This window comes from Lingula anatina, chromosome 3 (assembly GCF_051362555.1).
Source record: "Lingula anatina isolate TDL-2025a chromosome 3, LinAna3.0, whole genome shotgun sequence".
Lineage (NCBI taxonomy): Eukaryota > Metazoa > Brachiopoda > Lingulata > Lingulida > Lingulidae > Lingula > Lingula anatina.
Window position 1 is genome coordinate 32,776,836 of NC_141769.1, and position 27,582 is coordinate 32,804,417.

General features: G+C 36.7%; 5 protein-coding genes across 7 annotated transcripts; 3 read left to right on the forward strand and 2 right to left on the reverse strand.

The window, feature by feature from the left end:
- Window positions 1-68: 68 nt before the first annotated feature.
- LOC106168294 (uncharacterized) lies at window positions 69-2,138 on the forward strand. The gene has a single exon (XM_013547309.3). It carries the CDS (start codon window positions 261-263, stop codon window positions 1,539-1,541), a length of 1,281 nt encoding a protein of 426 aa, XP_013402763.2. The 5' UTR covers window positions 69-260; the 3' UTR covers window positions 1,542-2,138.
- A 554-nt stretch (window positions 2,139-2,692) lies between these two features.
- LOC106168293 (large ribosomal subunit protein eL28) lies at window positions 2,693-4,954 on the reverse strand. Its single transcript, XM_013547308.2, has 5 exons — window positions 4,887-4,954; window positions 4,201-4,292; window positions 3,622-3,745; window positions 3,096-3,208; window positions 2,693-2,841 (listed from the first exon to the last, which is right to left on the reverse strand). The coding sequence occupies exons 2-5, from the start codon at window positions 4,282-4,284 to the stop codon at window positions 2,764-2,766; spliced, it is 399 nt and encodes a 132-aa protein (XP_013402762.1). The 5' UTR covers window positions 4,285-4,292; window positions 4,887-4,954; the 3' UTR covers window positions 2,693-2,763.
- Window positions 4,955-5,039: 85 nt separating this feature from the next.
- LOC106168265 (uncharacterized) lies at window positions 5,040-9,506 on the forward strand. Of its 2 annotated transcripts, none has more exons than XM_013547274.2 (5): window positions 5,040-5,184; window positions 5,629-5,832; window positions 6,271-6,407; window positions 6,949-7,158; window positions 7,477-9,506. In XM_013547274.2, exons 2-5 carry the CDS (start codon window positions 5,633-5,635, stop codon window positions 7,590-7,592), a joined length of 663 nt encoding a protein of 220 aa, XP_013402728.2. In that variant the 5' UTR covers window positions 5,040-5,184; window positions 5,629-5,632; the 3' UTR covers window positions 7,593-9,506. The 2 variants fall into 2 exon arrangements, with proteins under 2 accessions (XP_013402728.2, XP_086865584.1); XM_087009458.1 differs by having other exon boundaries at window positions 5,139-5,195.
- On the reverse strand, window positions 9,298-17,276 carry LOC106168291 (uncharacterized). 2 transcript variants are annotated; one of them, XM_013547303.2, is made up of 5 exons: window positions 17,116-17,276; window positions 16,534-16,656; window positions 15,274-16,091; window positions 12,479-12,648; window positions 10,305-10,607 (listed from the first exon to the last, which is right to left on the reverse strand). In XM_013547303.2, exons 2-5 carry the CDS (start codon window positions 16,640-16,642, stop codon window positions 10,481-10,483), a joined length of 1,224 nt encoding a protein of 407 aa, XP_013402757.2. In that variant the 5' UTR covers window positions 16,643-16,656; window positions 17,116-17,276; the 3' UTR covers window positions 10,305-10,480. The 2 variants fall into 2 exon arrangements, with proteins under 2 accessions (XP_013402758.2, XP_013402757.2); XM_013547304.3 differs by lacking the exon at window positions 12,479-12,648 and having other exon boundaries at window positions 9,298-10,607.
- A 1,567-nt stretch (window positions 17,277-18,843) lies between these two features.
- Window positions 18,844-27,416, forward strand: LOC106168278 (organic cation transporter protein-like). Its single transcript, XM_087009655.1, has 12 exons — window positions 18,844-19,265; window positions 20,557-20,879; window positions 21,394-21,513; window positions 21,702-21,813; window positions 22,147-22,336; window positions 23,159-23,291; window positions 23,822-23,928; window positions 24,447-24,581; window positions 24,916-24,998; window positions 25,180-25,300; window positions 25,768-25,840; window positions 26,193-27,416. The coding sequence occupies exons 1-12, from the start codon at window positions 19,184-19,186 to the stop codon at window positions 26,421-26,423; spliced, it is 1,710 nt and encodes a 569-aa protein (XP_086865781.1). The 5' UTR covers window positions 18,844-19,183; the 3' UTR covers window positions 26,424-27,416.
- The last annotated feature ends 166 nt before the right edge of the window (window positions 27,417-27,582 follow it).

Genomic DNA, 27,582 nt, shown 5'->3' on the forward strand with positions numbered 1-27,582 from the left:
TTCACTTCCGTGATTCCCCTGAACTGAAGGGGGATTCCCAAATTACGTCACAGGAACCTCGTTCTCGCAAGCGTTATAGCCATGATGGCGAGCCTGGAGAGAAAGCACGAGACAACAACAATACAGATAAATACTGAAGGTGACAACATGTCATAGATAGAGGAAATTTCACAAAGTACCACGACAAACGAAAACTGCTTCTTTGAACAAAAGTTGTGGAGCAATTAGAAGTTCTTCCCTTTCTAAAATCCGGGAAAAACATGGCATCCATTGACATTGTTAGCTTGTTGACTGGGTTAGTTCAGTTTGTTGGTCATACTTTCACGACTTCGATGGACATTATTAGCACTGCCCTGTCCGTTAACTATCAGGTCGTTTCTTCACTCCTTAAGTTAATCTTAAGTACCACAAACGCTTTGATTGCCGTCTTATGGGCGCTATATGGAGCAGTATGTGACGTGTTATACTATTTACTAGAGTTTGTGGTTGAAATCTTCCATTTGACAAGTATAGCTACCAAAGGTGTACTAAAGTTGGGATGGATACTCTTCGATGCTGTAGGACTCCTAATTCACGCGACGGAGAAATGTATTGCATATCTTTGTGGCTGCCTTGTATGGATAGCCAGACTTGTTGCCAATGAAATCACAGCTTATAATAGTGAAACAAATGAGATGGTGCGCACCTTGTGGAATGGAGTATGTAATATAGGGTCATTTGTTATTCTGTTTTGTAACAGTGCCGTCTCGCTAGTAACAGGGTCATGTTTGGAATTTTTGCACTTCATGCAGCATGTTTGTTTTGCTGCTCAAAATACAGTGAAAACGACAATATCTTCAATAGACAGTAGCATGGAATCATTGCTGCAGTTCGTATTACAAATCCCCCTTGATGCCTACATTGGGATAGTGTTTTGCATTGGGGTGATTCTTTGGCGTATCACAGGTCAGGGTTTTCATCTCTCTGCCTTCAGAGCCAGTGATACAATGGAGATAGAACTACAGGGGGAAGGAGCAGACATGTATGCAATAGACAGCAGTGATGATGAAGCTGACGGCAATGAAGAGAACTCCATTGCTGATGAAGATGATGAAGAGGAGGAGGAGGATTTTACTGATGCTGATGAGAACAGTGAGGATAGTCAAGATAGAGTTTCTATCACTGACACAGACAGTGATGATGGTTCTCCAGTTGAAGAATCAGGCGACTCAGAGGGCTCTGATTCCTCAGACGATGCACCAGTTCATGTAGAACTTCCACAGGGTTATGCCCTCCGTTCAAGAGCCTCACCATCACCCATGCCCTCTTATAGCAAAGGGAGCAACCCAGATACATTGGTGCGTCAACTAGAAAGTGAACGCGATAAACGTTTATGTGTAGTATGCCAAGACCAGGTGAAGTGTGTTCTCGTTCTTCCCTGTAAACACATGTGCCTGTGTGTCCACTGTGCCCACCAAATCACTGCGGCCAGAATGGCCAACAGGAGAATATGTCCACTCTGCAGAACTAGGATTGAGAAAGTGATGAATGTTTACGTGTAGAGACATCCGTGACCAGTTGCGCCAAAGTCGGATTTCATTTTGTGCAAGATTCAGGCAGGCATTGTGTGCTTCTGAAAATGGCGTAAAGAATGTGTCACAAACAAAATAATAATAAGAAGAAGATGAAGAAGAAATTAATGAACTTAAAATTATTTAAAACATTTAACATAGCTTTATTGTAGGACATTGTCTTTTTTTTCCACTTATTTTGTAAAAATGGTTACTTGAGTATTTTTTTTTTTTTTTTCAGATGCATAGTAAGGGTACTTTCTAATTATTCACTTTGCTTCTAGGGAATTTTGATTTAAGAATGTGTTCTTTGGCATCTGCTAAAATATGAAATCATAATGGCCACAAATCTATAACCTCATTTTAACATCTTGCTATATCTGGCCCTTATTTATAGGCTAAAATGTTCTTAATTATGTGTAGAGCTCAAGATTAAATAACTTGGTGCCTGCGGTTTTCATGTTACAGTAGTGAAAATGGTTCTAATTAAAATTGCTCAAGTTTTCTCTCTGGTTATACAGATGAAATACCAAAAAATAACATTTAAGAAGTACATCTTTGAATGTGCTTTAAAAATTCTGAATTTTATACAGTGTATATTCAATTTTTTTAAAGAAAGGCATGCTGCCCAAAGGAATGAGGAAAATGCACATGCAGGTACTATGTTCTCCATTTATTGTTGATACAGTCTGGTTCCTGGTTGTAAATTTGCCCTCCAGTCGGTACAGCACAGAGGGAAGTAGGAATACCTGTGCAAATTATTTTGAGAACTAATGTAATGGAACTTGCATCCCTCAAAAGTTCTCTCATTGAAAATTACTTGGTGGCATTTGGTTGGTTCAGCTGCATTGCAATAATTTGATATTTTATGGCAGCAAGGAAATTTTTTTTTGGGGGGGTGGGGGGGGCGCTTAAATTTTGTTACCACTTATTATAATAATTTAAATAAGTTTGTGGACATGCTGTGAGGCATTTGCAGCAGGAGAAAACTGCTTACTGTAAAAAGTTGATGCCACTTTTGTTACTTAATGTGCCATGCCAGCCTCCAGCTAATATCAACTTCACAAACTTTCAAATGTTGAACAGCTGAGCATGAAAACCAGGAATTGCCATGCTTGTACAATAAGAACTACACAGTTCACTTCAATACATAATACCGATTTATTCTAATTCAGTCTTTTGTATAAAATTTGGGCAAAATGCTGATGTTGTTTCACTTCCTGCGACCGCTGCTCTTGACGACAACTGGGCGCTGACTGCGGAGAATCGCACTTGCACGACGCAGAGCACTCTGAAAAAAAGAAATTAATTAAACACATTAGAATAAAGAACCAAGTGCCCAATGCTCTGCTCATTACCATTTTCTCCAAACATGTTATCTTCCTTTTCTCCACTATCAAATATGATCTCAAAAATACTTGGTTTTAGTTACTGTACCAGGGTACCCAAGTTATAAATCATCTACTCTATAACACATAAACGCCCTTAATCTACAGTTATTTCTTGTTTTCCAAATAGGCTATTAACAGGAAGACTTATACTCACCATTTTAAGGTCCTTCCTGGAACCACCGACCACTTTCCTGATGGTGCTCAGGGTGCGACGGGAACCCTTCTTCAGCTCTGTGCGTGTATACCTGGCAGCTGGCTTCCTTTGGCCTGCAATTGTCGCAAAAAAATATCATGAAAATTGATCATTTGGAAACTCTTTTAAGAAACTTCAACCCAGGCAGGTTTTTGTCAATTTAGACAAGTTAAAGTTCACTGACTAATTCTGCTTAATTCCACAAAACTGTTCCGTTGATTTAAGTTTTAATAACATAAGTATTAAGCAGTAATTTACACATTACTTGTACACATAACAGTAATATAGCTCTTTTTTTTCAAAAAGACGCATCAAAAGAAATAAAATTCCTTCAAGATTCTGACTTTGGATATTTGTTTACCAAAGTCTGAAATATCTGATATTACATCTAAAACCTGGGTCATCACAATATGCCTGGTGGCTGAAGCCAAATAACTAGAACATAACATATTGTGTGATGTCCAATACCCGGTTATGTCATACTGACCAGTGGCCTTGGAGGTGACCAGGACCACCCCCTTTCCTCCAGGGGCAGCCTCCACGCCAACTGTCTTCTTGTGGACGAGACCATTGTAACGGAAAGAGTTGCGGTTCTTCAGGTTGTTGGGTTCCTGGAACATGGGCACAAATAAACTTTAGTAGTTTGTAAAAAATAAAAAAACACCAGCGCTGTCAAATATACAGATCTTTTGCTGAAAAACAGTCCTTCCGATTGCTCAGTTTTGAACGTAAGTATTGGAATACACTTAATGTTACTCTGTATGCAGACATGTTATGACTGTTGTCACTTTTTTTCATGAAACCAAGGCTCAAAACAGCATACTGGTTTTCAATCCAATGGCAAAAATAATTCATTTTCAAAATGGCTACAAATTATGTTTTTTTACAATTATCACAAGTTGATCATGCAAAAATCCAAATCCAGCACTAACATGCACCAACAAATGATAAAGTGAACAGGACAATAACTACCTTCAATTGTGATTACCAAATGTTAGCAATTGGATCATTCAATAAATTATTTCTTTAAACACAAAAATAAAAACAATAATTATTATCATCTCACAGCAGTGAATGTCTGTCCATTTCCCTTCCTGAGGAAGCAGGAGTTGTTCCTGATGATCATCCACTGTAGATCTGCTGACGACATCTTGTGAGCTTGAAAAAAAATAATAAATAAAAAATAATTACCACTCCTGGTCAACTTCCACAACATCTGTGCACTCCATACACTGACATTTACTTATCTTTTAACACAGCCATCTGCATCTGTTGTGATTAAAAACCTTAAATATCCTCTGTCAAACAGCTTTCATCGGCTTCGAATTTTGGATTCTATAAATTTACTACTTACTACTGTGCCCATATTACACAGACTTGTCATTTTTGTAATCAAAATGTCGAACGAATAGTAAGTTTTCGTTTGCATAATCAGCTGCCATGACCTATAGTTTTAATTTAAAATGTCTACAGTATTCAGATGTAGAATGCTCGGTAAACGGGAAACGTGTAGACGAAGTATTGAGGCGATAGACTAAGGTCGTAAGGAAAACTCGGATGCTTAACTCCGAGATCCGAGTACCATCTCCCACTTTCTATTACGACTGTTTTCCACCATATACGTTTATTTCAGGGCATTTTCAAATATTTAAAAGGGTTCATTTCGCAACAAAATCAATCTTGTTGGTAAACAGTGAAATCCAAACCATGAAATAACCACAGAAGATAGAGCACATGTTCCTAGCATTATACCTTCAATGGTGGCCAGCGAAAAGAGGTCGACCGGTTCACATATTTCATATCAATGCGCTACTTCCGCTTCAAGCAACTAAAGTAATTTATCAATAAAATGAGAGAGTTGGTTTATAAAATGAAGATGTTAAATTACAATTATCTTTAAAATGATATATATGAGTATTGTGAATCAGTGAGATCTTAATGTATGAAAAAATCTGTGAACTATTTTTTGCACCTGTAATGTGGTCTATCTTGAACGAGAAGGAAGCTGGCACTGCCCTCTAGCGGCTATTAAGGACGTGGACCCTTGCAGGTAAACATAAGGTATTATCATAGAAGTTTTCTCTACTTCTATGGTATTATTAAGGTGCATGTGGATAAACAAACAAGAAAACAACGCACTCAATTATGCATTCTCGTATTTAATCGCCTGGCGGTTCTGGTCAATAACAACTTTAAAATTTGTATGAGTTTTTGAAGCAAGTTTTAAAAAACCACATTTTAATTTTTTCACTCCTGTTTACCCAGTTTACATCTAGTATATGTCTCTGATGTAATATATGCTGAAGCCACATAACTTATGTATGAATTTCCGTGCTGCTTAGTAAGTAAGAGGGCTTTGCTAAGCTATAATAGTACAAGTTTTTGTTTGGTGAGCAAAATGTACTTACATGTATGTTTACAGAAAAATTGTGTGCATTTTGTTGAAATTGTCAGTAATGTCAAAATAATTTTTATCAAAAATATTAATTTTCAGGGAAATGGTAATGTCTGAACTTCCTAAAACTGAGGAGGTATTAGCGGAACACCTGTATGCCAAAGTATGCCTCCTGTGCCCAGCGTATGCAGAGAAGGTGACGGGAATGTTGGTCGAGAGTGGTAGGGAGGGATTGTTGCTGATGTTGAATGATGATGCTGTTCTCCAAGATAGGATTGTAACTGCTCTAAATACCATTGAAGAGTGAGTAAATTTATTGCTTGTTCAACTCTGAGAGAATGCAGCCATATTGAATGTTCTCTTGGTATATTAAGTGTATCTGCTAGATGCATGGCTGAGTTTATTCTGCTCTTTCTTAAATTTAACTGAAAGAAATGAGAAACTTCATCCCATCAGGTTTTCACTTATTTGTCAACTTATTCCATTAAAACAACATGTGCTAGCATCACCTTTTGATTTTATAAATAGCATATATCAGAACTATCAATGAGAAGACAATTTATGAATTAATGTATGCTAATGTTTACATGTAGATGTGCATAGTAGTACTGTACAGTATATGTTCAAGCAATAACTCCGTGGCATATAGAAGAACTGCAGATAAGATTTAAGCAGTGAGAATTTGTGGCATCTGTGTTTATTTCCTGGTATCACACACTCTAGCATTGTGTACACAAATAGTTACAGGTCGGATTCCTCATGCCATGGTGAACAAGAACCATGTCCCAAGGAGAGTGATCAAGACAGAGATGCGGTTGGGGAAGTTTTGTTTGAGAAAGTTGCAGAAATTGAGCCAGAGCTTAGTGCACAAATCACAGGTACATGGCAGAAGTGGGTAAATAATTGTCAATGAATTATGACCATGCAGACACATTTCAGTGGGGGATTTAGGGGGGATGTCAGGTCCTGACCCCCTTCCCCCCTTCGAATTCTGATAAAAAAAAATTCCCCCAATGGCCCCCTTTTGAAATTAGAATTTCAACTAGATGAATCATAATTCTAAACCAAACTAAATCATACCATTCGTCCTCTAAAATGCCAAAATTTTTGGGGCCCTTAATTTAGCAGTCCCAGAACCCAACACCAAGGGGGAGGGGGGGAATCAGTTAGCATCCGCAAACCCCCCTTCAAATAATCCTGGATCCACCCCAGCATTTAAGTGTTTTAATAGGGAAAGGTATATAAATAAAAACTATTTTAAATTAATCTTGAGAAAAGCAATTGCTTATCAATATTCATAGATTAGTTTGACATGGTATTTATGATATTTATGTGATATCAGTCATTGTACAAGGACATTATGATAAATTTGAATAAATTGTTATCTCCACTGTATTTTAGATAAAAAATATTTTGTAGGTATGCTGCTAGAACTGGATGTCCACACACTTGAAAAACTTATAGAATCCAGCCAAGAGCTGACCATAGCAGTAGACAAAGCAAAATCTGAATATCTCAGGCATTGCAATGGTGAGATGAATTCTGCAACTAAAACTAGAGAAGAGCTTGGAGAAGAACTTTTTGAACTAGTGGTGTCCAGGCACCCAGAGAAGGCTGCCAAATTGACAGGTACAACAACTCTTAGATATTATAGTGTGTTAGGGGTGCACCTCTTCACTTTCAGACTTCCTAACCCATTTTGTATCTTTGTATTGGTTTATTTAATAATTGCAAAGGTTATTAATTGTTCAGGGCATCATATTAGACTTAGGTCTTTTTTTTTTTGAAAGATTGAATAGCTTTTCTGTATGGTTGCTGTCTATTTTGTTTGTAGTAAAGTACACACTTGCATCAGTTTGGACATTAACAGAATTTCATTTTAAGTAAATTACTGTTGCAGTAATAATATTGATATGGGATTGCTAAAATCTTTTTTGCACAATTCAGGGATGCTTTTAGAAATGCCAATTGAAGAGCTGCAGAGGGTATTGAAAGAGTCCAGTAAGCTGGATAAAGCAGTTGATTTGGCCGTGAAAGCTTTACAGGAAGAGGGAGAACCATGACACTTTAACAGAAGGCAGTATTCACAAAGTGGTGCTTTTTTTCTTGTTAAACGAAGGCAGGCTAAACAGCTAAAGAATTAAGCTGAATTCCAGAGCTATTTGTAGTCATTACCAGATAGTTTACAATTAGTACTAGAACAGACATGGTTTGGTGATAGTAGAGATCACAAACTCTTGTCAAAAACTTAGAACAAACCTTATTTTTCACATAAAATGGGGGAGGGAAGCAGCTCCAAGTTCTCTCAACTAGTGACACATTCTGACACTGATGAAGATAGCTGACAGCTTGTCGAAATGTTTCATTTTTATTATGATTTTTTTAAAGTTTGTGACAAAAGAGCTTTTGATCTCTAGATCCATAGCAGCTGGCTAAGAGGCATATCATGATATGATAATAAAGTTTGATCAAAATGAGAATTTGGGGCCACAAACTAATTCTGAGTAGACAAGAGTCAAAACTGGTGGTTAAACTTCCAGTATTTTAAGATTGGAATGTTGAGAAGTTTGATCATACTGTAACAAGGAATTTGTTTTTGCCTTATATCCAAGATTATTACCCTGGCATATATCTACTGGTGCAGAGAACATGTATTTTATTTCATTTAATGTGCCATTTCACAGCATACAAAGACAGAAGTGTTTAATAACTGGTGTTGAATTGATATACTATATTCACTTTTTATATTCCATTATGTGCATGTAGTATTTACTGGTGCTAAATTTTAAATAGTTTTATTTTATCAGATATATTTTTTTCCTTCAAAACAGGAGAATTTCTTTATGATACAAAGGCATGAATTTAAGTTGAATAAGTACTGTGATTGATGTCCATAATTACAGTTTTTAATAGGATAATATCACTTTACTACATTCTTGTAACCCAACAGATATGTATTATGGAGGTTGTAGAAACCACCCAGAAAAAAAACAAACTTGTAATTATCCGACATTGTCCACTACACCCCCAAAATCCAGCTTTGGCAAACGGCCTATTTACAGATATGCCATTTAGCAGGAAATGTTCAGGAGAAATTGTCCATAAATGGGATTGTGTTCAAATGTTTTTGTGTTGGAATAAGCTCAAGGGTCCAAATGGCACCATTAAGAAATTAAAGCTTTCTGAATGTTTGAAGGTGTACTACTATCAGCTGTACTGCCAGTAACAGGATTTTACACAGTTGAAGTGGCATTGGGACTGGGTCAAACATACAACAGTATTTTAATGTTGTAGGATTGTTTCTTTCTTTTTCTTTTTTTAACATAAATTATTATTATTTATTTTATTTTATTTTATTATTATTTATTTATTTAATTTTTTTTTTTTTTTGGGGGGGGGGGGAGGGGGGGGTCTCCTAGATAAGAGAACCTGATAGAGTAAGTACTAGTGACTTATCCCCCGTCTGCAGCCAAGGTGTAGAGAAGCCAGCCTGGCAGTGAACAAACTTTAAATGTCAAGCAGAAGGCTTATATGTCCTTCAGCAATCTGATAAGTACCCAGGGAGTCAGATTGTTCTGGGCATTTCTTTATCCCAGACCTTTAAGAATCTTTTGTCTTATTTAAGAATGGGACAATATGTAATCTTCAGAAATTTATCAGATATTAATCTTTTTTAGAATTTTGCTTTTTATTTTTATAAAGCTAGGTCTTGAAAGGATTAAATTTAAAAGAAAGATTTGGTAGAAAATGGAGACCAATTTCCTAAAACAATTTTCAATTCTTTTAATTAATACTTCTTTTAATGTGTATGAGATAAATTTGTTACATACCTTATACAAAATTTAACCTTCTTAAAATATATGTATTTTAAAAATAATAGAATAAGTTGTTAAGGAAAGGCTAGTATATATACTTAGTTATTAACCTAGGTGTTCTACTTAAGGTACACAAATAAAATGGTTACAGAAATGAGAAAATGAGTTTTGTGAGTATTCTTATGGCATTAAAACATATACTATATTTTAATGATGTGCATCCTTATCCTTAAAATGACTGGCAGACACGCTCCTTTCCATATACAAGAAATATAATGAAATTTACAACAAACTTACATCACAATAAAATACTTGAATAAGACGTCAAATAATAAGATCTTACTTTTCATCTATTATGATGGCAGTGGCATTGAGAAAATCAAAGCAATTTACTGTCACATTAATTATCAATAATTTTAAATTCACATCATACAAGACAATGTTTGTAGACCCTGTTAATATGAAAATGTTTGAGAAGCTAAGGAAATGCCAGAGTATGTACCACCAGCCATATCAGCCAATATCCCCAAAATTCAACTGGCAGATTTCTGAACTGACCATGAAAAAAATTCAAGACATTTTTTGCTTCACTTAACTCTCTGTTCACTGACAACTATAAAATATTTCTTGTTTTTTTTTGTTTTTTTTTTCGATACAAACTTATTCTGCCTTAAAATGATGGTCATTGATAAGGTTAAATATAATTTTATAAGAATAGTTTTGATGGTTTACAGGGATGAGACCAGTCCTCACTGAAAAAGGTAGGAAAATTGACCGGGGGTCCAGGGTACACGATTCATTAGAATGTCCTAAATGACCCTGAAAATGTTGGAATTCCAACAAAATTCATAAAAGTCTCATCACGGGTTTTAACTGTAACAGTATATTGCTCCGCAGCTGGCTAAAAATTCAGGAAGCCTTACTACACAGCTTCAGATGGGTATTCTTCGCACTCCTCCATCGGAAAGTTTTTTCACAGAACTGGCACTTGTAGGGATGCGGCTTGTGCATGCACCTCTTGTGCTCCCGCAAATATCGCTTCTGTCCAAACATACTTCCACATTCGGAACACCAAAAGTCTTTCTTCACCGTGTGGGTCTGGAGGTGCTGCCGTAGGTTGGTACTGTGGTTGATGACTACCTTGCAGATTGGGCACGTGACTTTGTTGAAGACATTCTCGTGGTGCGCGACATGGTGCAAGAGATGGCTGCTGGATGGAAATTCCTCACCGCAGATGTCGCAGAAGAAAGGCGCTGCTTGTACCTGTAACAAGTATTACACATATAATGACCAGGTGTCAGAAGCCTGCTCATGTGCTGTAGCAGCATCCCTCATTGTTTGAAAATGAAAAACAAATGTACAAACTACACGATTTGTAACAAATTATAATCTTGGGCAAATACCTGAATCTATTTTATTTATCCAAGTTACAACCGAACACACGGAACTCATATTTTCAACAAGGAAGACTAACACCCCATTCCATAGATTTTTAGATCGATCTATCCCTGTGGGGAGTCTCACTAGATTACTGTAAGCTTGGCCAGCTTAAGTGTCTGTCCTGCCTACTAAAAGCTGTAAGGGGGTAATTAACTATGGTGCCCGCTCGGCTGACTGCAATTTAGCGTGAACCCCCAGGGAGTTAGGTCGATCTAAATCTAAATCTTTAGATCGATCTAAATCTCTGGGAAAGCACCCTTAAATTGACATTTCAATAATTTGTCCTGCTGAAAGTTGCGTCATTTTATTATTGCACTTTAAAAAGAATTCTCCATGAAGGGCTGGTATCTATATAATTCAGATTAATGTCTCTTGACTATCTTTTCAAAGAAGTAGGCAAGCAGCAGTCGTGCATCTTTCATAGTATGTTCATTTTGTCTGCCTCAAAAGTGATGGGCAGCCCAGTTGTCTTCTACTTCCAAGACACAATTTCTTTTACTCATTAAATTTAATGTTGGTGCATTACACTACATTATTTCAAAACAACAATAAATATTTATTTATTATTAGACAGCATACTTTCATTCCATATTCCACATTTGTCATCAAATGCATAACAAATATCCAAAAAGAGTATATAAAAGTAACAAATATGTTATATTCTTCTAAAAAACATTGGACGAGACTTTTTTCATTTAGTACAAGACTGTTAAATGAATATATAAATCTTTAATAGGTATACCTTGCTTAACTTAAACTTAGTGTTTTTTTCAACTGGCAAAGGAATATGTCACAGAATATAAGTTTATAACATTTCTTATTCTACAGTACAAGTGATTTGTCACTGATTAAAACAATCATTATTGCTGCCATATGAAAGAAAAAGTGTTTGTCTAGGTATGGCTTGAACTTCTGAGTTGTGCAACCTTTCAGAAAAGCCCAGGCTAAAAAAAAATCCCAAATGCTTCTACAGCAGGTTCCTTGTGATACAGTTCAAATACTCTCATCAAGTAGTAGCCATTGATTAATTGTCAACCATCAATCCCTGTGTCCATGTCTGTATGCTGTTACTAAGATTAAGTCTCCAGTGAGGACTTCACCTCAGATAGACTGGGTTCCCATACCTAAAATGATCTAACAGGATTGATCCATCGTCAAGGGGTTTCTCACTAAATTGCTTTTAGCCTAAGTGGCTTAGATGTCTAGCATTCCTACTGAAGCTGCTAAATGATAACTGACTACCCCTAGCTGCTTCAGTCGGCGTGACAGACATCTAAGCTGCTTAAGTTGATTGCAATTTAGCGAAAATCCCCTTGGAGATAGATCAATCCACAGTTAGTACGATAGGGTCTGGTAATGGTCCCATAGCGTCCTTCATAAAATGCCACAAATCAAATATACAATTTGAAGATAAAAATGTCAAAAGTACATTTCCGATGTTCAGTCATGAATTGATGACTTTAAGTTCTTAACTTTGAAACCAGGGAGATACATTCCACAGCTGCAGTTAAAACATGGGGGGTTGAGATTCCACAGGTTTGCAGGAAGTTTCATGAACAATTTTGCACCGCCTCCATCGAAACAATTCCCCACATTTGCGACACCTATACGAAGGTGGTTGGTGCTTCCGTTTCAGATGTTCAGTAAGATATCTCTTCAAAGCATATGAAGTTCCACATTTGTCACACCTGTACCTTTCTCCATTGCCTGCTTCGTGAATATCCATGTGATTGTTCAGGGAATATTTTGTTGCAAATGTTGATTTACATATTGGGCAAGGCCATGATTTTGATATTGCTTTCTGATGTGATGTACTCCATGAAAACTGGTCTGGTAACTTTGTCCTGTGGGACCCAGCAGGAACCTGTAACAAATAAAAAGAGCTGTTATTTAAAATGATCAGTTACATGTAGGTGGTCAGTCTTCACCCTGACCCAAATGCCAATATACAATCCAAAAACTTAAACCCCTGCATCCAGCAGAGAATACATCAGAAAGTGAAATTACTGAATTCACTGAATTTATAATTAAACTCATCTGAATTTTAGCAATCTTTAACATCTAAGTATTAAACTTTATCTGTAAAATCTGTTAGTCATAGTTCACATTTTGGAATAAAATGGGTTTACTCCTTGTTTAGGATAATTAAAAAAAATTAAAGGCATCACACATTAATCATTAGATTTATTTTCCGATATATGTTTATATGAACATGCATTGTAAAAAGAGTAGTTTCACATACAAAATGACTTCTAACCAGCAACCTTAAACCAAGACAGGGTACATTCTACAACAATTATACTACTCATCTGCACCGAATTTATTAACTATACTGCCATGGTTGCAAAATAAATAAAATGAGTTTTCCTACAAAAAAAAAAAAAAAAAAAATGCTCATCACAAAAAAGGTGGGATTAATATATTAAATTTTCCTCTCATTTTTTTTTCTATTAATTCTAAATAGCATAAAAACACTTACTTCCAATAAACAGAGCTGTGCCATGGCAGTGTACAGATTATTTTCAACCATATTTCCCAGCTTTCTTATGTCCTCTGTCAGGAATTCATAACCAACTTCTTGGTCCTCAATATCTGACATGTAAGTTATTCCTCTCTTTCTCTCTACACATCTCCAGAACACTTTGTCCCAATAAAATGGTACAGATTCCACCATTTGAATTGGTTTCCACCTTAAACGTGTTTGCCAAGGTGACACAAAAACCACACAAAGTATATATGAAAACTACAAATATTGAGAGGGAATATTCTAAATCCCCCTCTATGCAAATTAGTTCATAAGTCTAGCATCAGATTAAGTTTTTATCTTCAGGAAACATTAAAAAAACTTGTGAAAATATTGCCTTTAAAAATATATCTGAGCCTTAAGCACATGGCTTCTCTAAAATCTCAAATTTATCATCTAATTCAGCTGTCAGTATTGTGCAAGTATTTCTTTAGAATCAAAAAAGTTGATTAGTATTTAATCCATAATCATATTATACATCTCCACCATAAACAAGGGAGACACCCAATGTCAGCTTTAATATTTACATAAATATAAGCGTTTCGTTGACTGTTTTTCTACAGACTGTGAAGTCTGTGCACCACTGTCATTTTCAAGTGTTTTAACACTTAAAAGGCAAATTGAATGTTCCTTATTATTTCTTCCTGTCTGAATTCTATGTAAATCTTCTTGCTCTCGTTTTTCTTCTGTTTTTCTGTTTCAAAAATTATTTGATTAATGTTCCTGAAAATATAACACTGGGTCGTAAGTTTTATAACATGGTGATATACATGATTTAAGGCATTTTATCAAATAAATAAATAAAAGAAAATGAAATTGACACTCCATGTTTAAATTTAATAATGTGGTTTACATCAAAATGCATTAATTTTAGAATCAATGTCATCTGGAATATGAATACTCTATTTTCTTTCATTTTTAAAATGAATGAAAGTGAGAGTTAATGTGCAACTACTTGCGGTCAGTATGACCTTATTTAGAAATAATTTGACCAAAATATCATTAAATTAATCACTGTTAGTGACTAATAACTAACCAAATTGTTCTTGATGTACTTTTTTAGATTTTGTATCTTTTTTATTTGCATGTCACCAAGGATACCTGAGCCCACCAAAACTGACAAATGTCAGTTTCAAAATGGGAGAAAATGTTCAATGAATCAGTCATGTTTGAATATTATTTCCAATGAAGATTTTGTGTTCACTCATTTAACACTTGAATAAGATGATGAAAAAGAATGCAATTAGACAAAAACAAGATGCAAACTTACCTCTTTGGTACTTGTATTACAAGGGCTGTATGTGCGGGAAATGACAACCGCTGTCATGCTGTCTGTCTACTGCTACGAAAATCCCGCACAATTCTCATGCTACGTTAGAGGAATTGCCAATAGCAGAAAAAACACTGTAGTAGACAGGTAACATGATAAAATGGTGGGGGACAAGAAAATTCTGTATTGATTATACAAGTAAGAATACTGGCTTCCTTTCCACTACATAAATAGTGTTATGGGCATAACTGGATTCTGGATTTTTCAGCAAAAATTAAAATGCATATATCAGTAATAAAGAAAAGGCAAATGAACGATTCAATAGTTGAAATATTTCAAATTTTTATGTTGTTGCTTTCATCGATCATTTATTTTATGAATTAAAATCAAAAATTGATGGGTGATCATGACATGCATTTAGTGCTAGAAAGGACCTTTTTAGGTTTGGGGCCAATGCAACTTTTGTAAACATTTCTCTATTGCTAGTTTTTATGTAATCTTATTCATTCTTGTTATTTTCATATTTTATGAGATATATATTTTCTTTTTGATATTTAATTCAAGTACTGGGACTATTTTGACAATACAGTTCCATGCCGAAAACTCATATAAGATAATTACTTCATTTATTTTTATTATTCTGAATTAATTTCTTTGCCAACCTATTATCATAGCAGTGAAAGTGCACCCCTCACCTGGAATTCTCCAGGATCCAGTTGATGTCCTGTGTCTTGCAGTGCTGTCCCCACCATGGAGAGATTCCCTGCAGAGTGTGTCACAGAATGTCCTGACAGTCTCTGGGGCACTGGGCGTCTCTTACGCTGACACTGATTTGGTGACAGCGAGGGTGCACTCTGTGAAGATGGGGGAGGGGGGTGCAAAGTACTGTTCACCAATACAGGGGTGTTACCCTCTGAGCTGCTTTTTAATCTGACATCCAAGTCAGGGTCTGGTTCCACTTTCACCTCCAAAATGTCCTCCAATCCTTCACTGACAGCCTCCAGAGTTTGTTCTGCCAAGTTCTTGTCAGTATTAGCAGGGCCAGTGCTGGAGTCATACACTGGATTGCTAATATCAGGGGCCCCAGTCTTGGATTTCTTAGAGAGAGATTCCTGTTGCGTTGAAGCACATGAAGTTGTCACAGTAGCAGTGACAGATCTTTTCCTGGCTGTATTTTGAAACAGTCTCTTTGGGAAAGGATTCAGTGAGTTTGATGTACTCTCAGGTTCTGAAGCTTGTATTGACGATGGGTTTGGACTATTTTCTTGCGAGGTGCCGTCATACCACCCTGGCAATGTGCCTTCATTTTGTAACTGGACACCCTGCGAGTTGGACGTCTCTTCACGCACCACTGTGGCGCCCTCTACTTCCTCTTCTCCATGAAACACTTTCAAAGCCTGTTCTATTTCAGCGACAAACTTTCCATCTTTGAAGCTGATCTTTAAATTTGTTAGTTCCAGTGAAATCATATTGTTCCGCTTTCCACGAACCTCAATGCTGTGTTGAAATTCCCCTGAAAAAAACAAACCGTCAAACTTTACATCAATATTCAGCACCCGCATGTCTTTGCATAAAAGATCACTTTATTTCTTGAAACATACAATATTTTTATGAATCCCAATTTTACTCTCGTTTCTTCCTCTGCTGCTCTAAAATTCAGTGTCTGCTTGAACATAATTGTTTTCTTTAAGATAATGTCATACATTTCAGCATGTTCTACCTCATATAAACAAATTAAAATTTTCATTTATTTATATTGTTCTTGGACTTTTTTCTTATGTGTTGATAACACAAACAGAGAATGAAAGTGAGAAAAAAGAGCCTAATATAGATGGTCATTTCATACTGTATAATATTACTTAAACAACTGTATTATGCATCATTTACTATAACGTCAGCTTTTATCTATTTAAGGTGTATTATTTCAATCACAAAGTTGTCAGTAAAATCCCTACCAGAACTATTTGTAGCAATAAACTTGCAAAGTTGTTTTTCTCTGACGCCGGCACATGTCTGCACCAGATCTGTGGGCAGGTTAATATCAATTCTTGACACTTTCAGCATATTTCAGATTCAGTCTGGAAGGAAAACGTTTTAAAATAAAGAATAAAATCTGAGATGAAAACAACGTATTACAGATAATGCAGTGCCGCTTTGGCCTTGCTTGTTGGTGGTAAAATACTGACAATTTAGCGTAATGAGAGACGCTAAGCGGACCATGCTGGTAAGCTTGGGCTATGTAGTAAATACACGTTTGATTTTTCAAAGCATCTTTTTATGTATCTGCAACACTGGAAATTTTGAAATGAGAAGGTCATGTAAGATAATTAGATTCACAAGCATAACAACAAAAGACCGCAGATCAATGCTGCACTGTAAACAAAATGACTCGAGTTTCGTTTTTATGACACATGACACAAACGCACCAAGTTCAGCACAATTTTTTTCCTGTAAATACTTCACATTTTCCCAGCAAAGTGTAAATGTCTGCTGACTCTCCGATATGCAATGAAAAGTGTCTGATTTACAAGACTTACATGTTCTGCGAAATTGCATGAACGCCTGGACTTAAACGCAGCAAACTCAGTTCTTCTCCGCCGCTGCAGCACCGGATATCAGTCTCGGTTTGAAGAAAATGAAGGGTGCTTACCGCATGCGCTTTGCAAATAGTGTTTTAATGTGTTTAATAATGTTTCTAAAATGTTTTGTTTTCTACCACATATATTGTGATTGATAATCTATCCGACAAAAAATTCAAATAATATATAAGCGCATGCATATTTTATAATGAGCTAAGCGACGCTTGCCCTCCGCGGCTGTCAAACTTAAGCCACCTGCATGAAACGTCAATATTTTAAAAACTGCTCCAAAGTCGTATTTTATATGTCTAAATATCCTGCAAAGCTACTTTCAGTCCTAACTCAGACGAAAATACCTCAGATAAAAGTACATGATGACAATGTATTACCAGATGAACTTGCTATCTAAATTTTATGTTCCGATACGTACGAGAATCATTTAGAATTTTAATAAATTTGGACTAAATATAAAACACCGTCCAAGCCACATGCTAGTGCAATGAAAATTCGATTTACAGGGAAAATCCCTAATCCGGTATCCGGTAGAGGGGTATATCAAATAATAACAATAGTCAAAGCAGTTGACAAAACTATTAGCCTATCTTTGAATTTATTGTTAATTCTAATCAATGTCAATATTAAGGTAAAAAAGGCATTTAGGATTCGAAAACAGGTCGTTGAATCGTAATTTGCTCAACAAATGTGTATAGCGTATCTAGGGCAGGGTTTTATTTATTTATTTATCATCTATCGACCTGCTTTTGGATTATTTATTTATTTATTTATTTACCTATTTATCGTCTATCGACCTGTTTTTGAATTATTCATCTATTTAAAAATTATTTATTTATTTATTTATTTATTTATTTATTTATTTATTTAAGCCCTAGCGATAGGTCAAACCTGAATTTACATGCATTTGGTATATAGTGTACATGTGTAATAAATCTAAAGACGAAGGGGGGGGGGCTCTCGCGTAAAATGATCGGGCTATTTTATTGCCAGTCTCTTAAAGCGTTTCGATAAAGATAAGATTACTGTAGAGGTGAAAAAGGCCTTTCAGGATTTGCCGGGACGCTTATCCTGTGAGTCAGATGGGTCATAGATCAAACGCAGTGAACGGGTCTCCTGTCCCGGGCCAAGGTTATCAGTTGGACCCAGCAAGCAGTGATTTCAATTAAACCGTTTTAAGGTAGGACTGCAGGTTGGAGATTTATCTTAAATTTAGTGTCTTAGTTTTACTTACGTTTTATTCCTGTTGCAATCATAAAATGTATCTTCAAAACATCTAATTAAGCTTGAAACACAGTTCCAAATTCACCGTGTAAAGTAATATTGGGATTTTTGGGACAAAACATCATTTTCGGTTTCCTGATTTTCTCAGGCATCTAGACAAATATAAACATACTTTTAATGATATTATGACACTTGACTAAAGTACTACAAAAGGGACTCAGGGATTTTTTCTTTAAAGACTTATTGTTGATTTTATCTATAAAAACTTGATTTTGAGCCCTAGTTTGAGCACAGCCCCACCTTACGACACTCGAAAAGCATGGCGTGCAGGTTAAAAGATTAGGGCTTACATAATCTGCATATAAATTAAAGCCAAACGCGTTGAAGCCAATCCCCTCGGTCTTAAACCAATGTCTACGTATCTGGTGTTGGATGGGGTCTATCATTCTAGGATGTTAAAATGAGCTGATGTAGGACAAACTGGAATAAACTAGTTAGAGACGATAGACGGAGTGAATATTTGCAACAACTTTCACTTTTTAAGTGCCGCTGAATATATGCTATTCCAAGTAGGGAGTGATTTAATTACATTGATAATTTTTTAAAAAGTTAATTATTCAAATTTAAGGAATCACATTTGCCTTCTGGAAGAAAGAAGAAAGAATACAAATTGTGCTCCAGTGCCTTTGATGCTGCGTAAAAATAGGTTCAAGAGATTAGCCAAAGTTTCGAAGCGTGTAGGCTTATACGTTTTAAAACCTTCGACAGGTGAAGCGTTTCTCACCTGACAATGACAGGAGACAGCCTAAGACACACGTCTGATGACAGTGGGCGACAAATGGTAGAATATGAGGACATATTGGTTGAAGTTGGTAAGTCTACTAAGACTTTTTAAGTAACAAATAGACACTGTAGAAAGCAAGGGTACTTAAGCTGGGTTTGACATTTTCTACGTATTTTTCGGATTATTAAAAACAAAACGCGAAGAGAAGAAGGCTTTAATTCTATTAATAAAAGTTTAAAATAACTTTTAATTTTGGTTAGCGATACTGAAAACGGGAACATTTATAAATGGGGCCAGACTGTTATCCAGCATGTTGACAAAATGCTTTCTCTTGCATCTTACATAATTGGCCTCATAGATAATAGTGCATACATTAAATAACATGTCATATATCTTCTGTATTGTATTTATAGAAGTTTTGTCCCAACTGGGGTGTCATTTACTAGTGTGATTATAATGAAAACACCAATTCGATGTTTTTTTAAATCCAGCAATTTTCCATTTCAATTAATTCTGGTAATTTTCCATAGTACTGTCAAGTGTTCAGTATGTAGAATTTTATGATACACTATAGTTTTTGAACGGCTTAACTGATAACCTATACGGTTCCTGTAACTAGCTTTGTCCTCTCTTAAAAAAAAAAGAAAAATATTCACAGTCGCGAGAGGTCGGGTGCTCCTGATAAATTCTTCTGATACATTGTTGATAACGCATGAATGAAGATTTTACAGGGGTGGGGCTGCGCTGGGGAGATGGAGGGAAAGAATTCCGTTCAATGAACTCAGCCTTATTGATATCCTGAATCTTGAACCCATGCATGATAAAAGTTTTCCGTTTGACCTAAGCCACTATATCACTATCATTCTTTACACTTTACCAGAGGCCAGCTGTTATGACGTCAATCATAACGTGATGACGTCATTATGTGCAAAAATTCTCGCTGGACCTACAGGGTATATATGTGCTAATCGACATACCAATAAGAGCCAATTATTTCTGTCCCCGAGTTAATTGTTTTGTCTTTGTCGTTTCTAGGTGCGAAATACTCGTAACGTAATCTGTCTTAGCTTATCTGGCTAGCAAAGCAGTCTTGTCGTTGAGAGAGGGTTCCCAAAACTGTCCACAGGCACATATTTTTCACAGAATTATGGCATAACAGTTACATTGTACAATTATGACTTTTAACTTGTCTTTAATGAAAATACATTTGGAGAATATCATATTTCTGTGAGCAATAATTCACGTCTGAGACTGCAAGGCTTGAAGAAAATGCAAATTTTTGACATTACCATAAACAAATTCTTTCACAATGGCCCCGGTAAAGCTAGGGTAATTATTCTTCCTTATTGTTGGTTGCGACTTTTCTTTCAAACATTTAGGACAAATTGGATGGTACCAGCTTTCAATCGTCCTGATCATAGAGACAGGATGGTGCCTGAACACTGGTATGGACATGTTACTCTTGATGTTTGTTGGAGCCAATCCCGGCTGGACTTGTCCCGACCCCAGCGCCATCTACAATCAGTCAGTGACCAATTATTCTACCTGGCTGATGACCACTGCTACCACATTATATTATGTGAATGATAACAGCACAGAGTCTGTCCTGGGAGATGGGTTTGTTCAGAACAGCTGTGGTGTAGATAATAAGATATGTCCTGGATACGTCTTCAATACAGACTACACCTCCATAGTTACTGAGGTAACGGAGATGTATATTGTAAAAATTGCTGATTTAGAACAATTGCTCTTTGTTATTACGGTACCTGGTCGATAACATTGATTCATTATATTAATTAATTTGTCTCAGCATCGGAACGTTTTGAAATAACTATCATTATCAAAAATAATATGTACAAATATGCAAAATAAGTAATAACAACGATAAAAATTATTTAATTACCGTGGTACATTATTGATATTATTGATATAGAAAATATATTTTATATAAACGGTAGGATCCTGTGATAACTAAAAAAAAAAAGAAAATTAGAAAATTAAATTATGGTAAATATACCGTTGTACGATACCTGACACTTTGGCGTATTTAAGTTGAAGCACTAGTTGAAAGACTGTTGTTTCTATATTCTGTACGTAGTACCACGTCATAGAATATTGAAAAAAAAAACATTGGAAACGATATTCATAAGTGCATAGTCAAACAAAAAATGAATCTATATATAGAAATAGAATAACAAAAATCAAAAACATTACAGTGGCAGTTGGTGTGTGACATGGACTACGTGAGTGACACGGTCACATCGGTTCAAATGGCCGGTGTTCTTGTTGGATCTTTGATATTTGGACAAGTATCTGACCTTTTTGGACGAAAGAAGGTGCGTGTTTTTTTATGGACTACTTAAAGATGGATTGTTTTGCGCATAAAGTGTGTTAGGTATCATTGCAGCTTGTATCCAGAAAAATGTCTTGGAGTAATCTAATTGTCTAATAATAACTAAAGATCATATTGAAACAGATGTTCATGCTTTTCACCAATGTTTCAATTTTGTTTCACTTTTTCCAGACGTATTATACTGCCTTGCTTCTTGTCTGCGTCCTTGGATTTGTGCAGTCGCTGACTTCCAGTTGGATCGTATTTGCTGTACTGCGCTTCTTTAACGGCGTAGCAATAGGAGGTAGGCTACTTTTATGCATACTGTGCTGTCCACAATCTTTATAAATGTCTTAATGTTAGTGTAATCATGAAAGTACAAAAAAAGGGAAAATGCGCCATTTATTGCACTTGCGTGTCATTTAAAGTAGAGCAGTCCACAGAAAATGAATAAGTGATTCTTACCACTTATTAAAGCGTAGCAATTTTAATCGTGTCACTTTTCAATATATAGTTTTAGATTGTACATACACTGTAGTTTTATGTATGTGTATGTACTCACCTGTTTGATGTGGTATATAAATTAATTAAAATAAGAAACACAGCTCAACCAAGATAAAATTTTATTCTCTTCTAGGAGGAATTGTTGTTGGTTACATCTGGGGCTTAGAGTTCCTCGGGCCGCGATACCGTCATTTAACAGGGATACTCGGAGTGTGGCCCCTGGGCGGCTGTATATTGACGGGGATAGCGTATGCCACTAGAGACTGGCGGAAGACAATGTACTGTACCTCACTACCGGGGCTGTTCTGGATGGCAGCCTACTGGTGAGTTCAAGTACATGTAAGACTGGGTTCCCATGCATAGATCGATCTAACAGGATTGATCCTCTTAGCCGCTTAAGTTTATTGCAATAAAGCGAAAATACCCTTGGAGATAGATCGATCCACAATAAGTGCGATAGGGTCTGGGAATAGTCCCTGGAACTTTGGCCGTGTTCAGAATAGAAATTGTTGTGCTAGCAGGATCGGTATATATTTCAGCTTGGATTCTTGCTAAGGCGCAGGCAGTGTAATCAGCTTTATTTACTCGTAGCTTGAAGTACTTGGGTAAATTTGGGAAAACTTTGTGATATGGTCTATGATGTTGTGCATGTTGCTCTGTGAGGTAGCATGGCAGACAATAAAGCTGACTACATTGACTGGGCATTACCGAGAATACCCGCTTAGATCGATCCTGCTAGTACGATAACTTCTGTTCTGAACACAGCCTTAAAGTTCAAAAGTTTAAAGATTGATGAGCACGATCTGAAGGTGTGCAGGTGTGACTTGAAATTCGTGTTTTAATTTAAGATGAACTGGTTTCCAACAAACTAAACAATACAGCGGTAAGGTAACCGCATCGTATTCCACAGGGCTTTCGAAAAACAAAGCATAAATCGTACACGTAATCTTTACTATTCTAGAGGTACTATTATTTCAGAAAAATTGGTCCAATTCAGAGTCGATACGAGGTTTGAATACGATGCCTAGAATTCTGTGATGGAAACAGAAAATAGAGATTCATGCATTTTGATTAATTAATTTAGCAATAAGAACCACGCGGTGATATAATATAACGAACTGTACACACTGCCAACTGCTTTTCAGGTTTTTACCGGAGAGTCCAAGATGGCTGCTTTCTCAGCACAAGTACGAGGAGCTGCGAAAAATAACGCAGTTGATTGCTTCCAGAAACAAACGTCCAATGCCAGACTTTGACGACTTTGTTAAACGTTTTGAGGTAGGAGGAAAGCAATTTCGGTTAACGCACACACACATATATATGTACTACAGACGTGAAACACTTGTCTTTTAGTAGCAAAATAGGTGACGTATACCACTATGTGAGATGTTATTTGGAATAATTTGTTTGATTATTTGACATTTGCAAGATGGTCACCTAATAGTTCTGTTTTGTCTTCCTTAGGAAGGACAGACTTTGACGATGTCCCATTGTTATCTGCAATACACGTTTAGTATTCGCACACAGTGTTGAGGAGTAACCTGCAAAATACACGTGCCCTGTCAAGGCGGAGTGAACTCTCTCTTCGTCATTTTGAACATGAATCCCGTTTATAGTATGGAACTGCCATATTGGTGGTAGCCCCTCCCCCCTTATATATATATATATATATATTATCAAAGTGCCAGCCCCTGTAATAGGTTTAAAAGGGTGCTAAATACAACTATCGGATAGCAAGTTAATGGAAGAAAATACATTTATTTCAATATTGTTATCTTGACAATAAATGACCAGACACACTTTTGCAGGAGCAATCGTCCTCTTTGGCAGTTCACAAACACGAGAAGTACAACTACTGGGATCTGTTTAGAACTCCCCAGCTGACGTCACAAACATTTAAGTTCATGTTTGTTTGGTGAGTTCATCTCTTTGGCCCCATTAAGAATGGATGATCCGAGTACTTACTGATCCGCCGATTAAATATGGCCGACGACAGTTCAAAAGCGATGTCGTTGATTCCTGATGGTCTCCGAGCCTGCACACTCGCCGTCGAATCAGCGACATCGCTTTTGAACTGTGATCGGCCATATTTAGTTGGCGGATCAGTAAGTACTCAGATTAGTAAGGACTCGGATCATCCATTCTGAATGCGGTCTTTCTCTTATTCACGTCCCTTTCTCTTATTCACATCCCAATACATTGGTTAATTCTGCCGTGATCGGTTGTATAACGGTAATCAAGACATTTATACCATTCTGTTTAAAAGTGAAGTGGGTGAAATATAGACAATGGACATGCCTTACTAAGGTAGAATTTTCAAATATATTCCTAACTTTTTTGGCATCACCACCAAATTTCTCTTATGGCTAGCAAATCTTGGTGCAAAGTATTGGAACTTCCTTGAAACATAGCAGTTTATTCTTTTCTTTACAGGTTCAGCGTCAGTGTCATAAGCTATGGCATGCGTTTTAACATCAAGAACATGGTTGGAGATATATACACAAACACGATTATCAACATGCTTACTCTTTTTATTATGTTTTTGTGTCTCTTCCATTTCCCAAGAATGTAAGTGCATTTTTAACTCTGCAATTTTTTTATCATACCTGCAAAGTTTCGTTTCATCTAGGCGCTTATAGTCAACTGATATCGTAAATAAACCATTGTGAATGGGATTGTGTTCATTACGCTCTTTCAGAACTGATCTAAAATTATGCATAGATCTTTAATTCTTATTTCCTTAGCCACTCAGGAATAGCTTAGAATCAAAATGAACTAGCAGTGGTTAAAAGTTTTAGGAATGAGTGCATTTCCAGCGACGTCAATTGTCTTATTATCGATAAAAGCTATATTTCCGCTACAATTAATTATCATGACTATCAAGTAACTCTTTTTTTCTCAGCATCGGTAGGAAGAAAGCTGCCATATCTTACCAAGTTTGTGGATTTTTGTTTCTGATTCCAGTGATAGTGCTCTACATCGCCAGTAAGTAAATACTCTACAGATAGGCTTTTTATTTATTTATTTGTTGACGACATAATGGTGAATTTGAGTATGTGTGCGCGTGGACTATTTGTGTGTAAACAAGTACCTGCAGGTGCGTTTGCATGGATTTCTATCCACCTTTTTCCCACCATAGTGGTGCTAATTAATATTTTTCTTCCAGACTTAAACGATGAACAGTGGCTGCTTACGAGCATTGTAATGACCATAGCCAATAATTTGGTTGGCATATCCTGGGGAGCCATGTTCCTGTGGACAGGAGAGAGTTATCCAACTTGCATACGGTGAGTATGTCTTTCCACAAAATATACCAGGTTTTTCAAAACAAACAGCTTACGTAAGTGCCAAGAGTTGCATTCTGTTAGCTACGGCATTTTGTTGTATGGTTCTGGCGATCCTTTCAATATATCTAAGCTTTGGCAGATCGGAGATTGTATTGAATTGCATGCGGTTGCAAGCACATTTGCCCCCAAAGGAACAGAACTAAGTAGCGTTCAACACCAAATCGACATTGAACATTATGGTTTCCGGACTTACCACTATACCCAGCAAACGCGTTAAAGAGCAATGACAAGATTGAAAAATACACGAATGTTGTCTAAATGGAAGGGCTTTACAATTATGTCCGAAACTCATTGACCTGTTCATAAAATTACTGATATTAACTTTGTTACACCTATTGACAAAGATTCATATCATTTTATTCATGATTTAATGTTTATAATTCTTAAACTGATGCTTCCGTCTCCAGCGACATAGGGATGGGTATGAACTCAATGGCGGCTCGAATTGGCGGAATATTAGCACCACAAACAGCTTACCTGGTAAGACCAGTCAACGTTAAGTCCTTCCAGTATGTACCTGATGCCCAAATCTTTCACGTTAATCGTTTTATTCGATTATTGATTTTTATACAGAGTAACAGAACCGATGGACCATGCATACTTTACTTTACAGGGAGTTGATACGTCATTTGTGGGTTGTAAAGAGTTAATCTTTTTCTTCAATGCCATGTACCGATAATTTCTTTTTCTTCAATGCCATGTACCGATAATTTGATGGTCTGAGTTTTTTTTATAACGAAAATGACCTGTAAATATGTTGCCATATAGAGGGGGTATACCAAAGTTTCAAAAAGCCAAAGAATAAGACCAATCATTATGTTGATTTTTGCAGCAAAAGCATTGGCCACTCTTCCCGTACGTAATAAGTGCAGTACTTGTGATCATTTCCGCCATCTTGAATTGTTTCCAAAATGAAACAAACAACAAGGCCTTGGCAGACACTCTTCCGAAGAGGACATGGTGTTTTTGTGGACAAAATGAGGAAGAGGAGAACTATGAAGTCGAGGAAATGGTCGTGAAGACAAGCAATGGCAATGTCCATGACATTCGAGTCAATACCTAATGGAATTGCCGCCGACTTAGGGGCCATGAGCTGTGGGACCATTCCCAGACCCTAGAGTAGGCCTACTAACTTTGGATCGATCTATCTACTATAGGACTCTCCCTAAATTGCAATCAACTTAAGCGGCTTAGATGTCTGGCACACACACTGAAGCTGATAGGGGATAATTATCGTTTAGCAGCTTTAGAAGGCGTGCCAGACATTTAAGCCGCTTAAGCTGAAAGCAATTTAGCAAGAAATCCCGTGGAGGTGGACCGATCCTGTTAGATCAGTCTACGTGTGGGAACCAAGTCTACGACGATATGGCACAGCACACGTACTGTTTGTTAAATATTAAACACTTTAATAAAAAACAAAAACCAACATACCACTTCAATTGTGGGTGGAATTTTATGCAATATTCACGATGAACGTAACATTTACGTAGCATCCGTGAGCCATTTTGAAAAGAGTTCTACATTTTTTCTCAGGTTTCAAACTGCTAGCTATAGCATCTAGAGTGCAGCCGTTATCATATGGTAAGAGTAGTTTGTATATCATGAAAGCACACCGATATCTGTCTGTGTCAATACAGGTGTGCCGAGAAGAGAGCATAGGTTTGTTCAATATCTACCGAACATTTCGCTCTGTAAATATGACACAGGGCATAGCGGCACCTGGGGTTATATTATGTACAGGCAACCAAGTTATGTCACCGTTATGTTGCCTTATACACGTGTGTGTGTGTGTGTTGGGGGGGGGGGGGGGAGGTGGCAGAAAAAGTGCACTCTCGGCAAAACTTGATCTAGGTACAAGAAGGTTTTCATGGTAAAAGGTACATTTTTTCATAAAAGCCCCCCCACCTTTTTTTTTTTTTTTGAGATTGCTGGCTACGGATCCTAGTTTACTTCTGGATTCTTTTGCTATCTGTAGCCGGCTAACCCTGTGTCAAGGCTAGACTTAATGCCAGTTCTACTGTTAATGAAATATAATAAAATGCTATTTTTCACGGAATTTCTTAATTTTAGTCAGATGAAAATAGAAGAAAGAAGCACCAGTAACCTAGGGTTCAACATCGTTCAAATAAACAGGTGCCGAACCTAGCAATAGATGCCGTGCAAAATGGGCAGTTTGAAGTTTTTTTTCTTAGGATTACAGCTCGGATTAGATGCAGTAACTT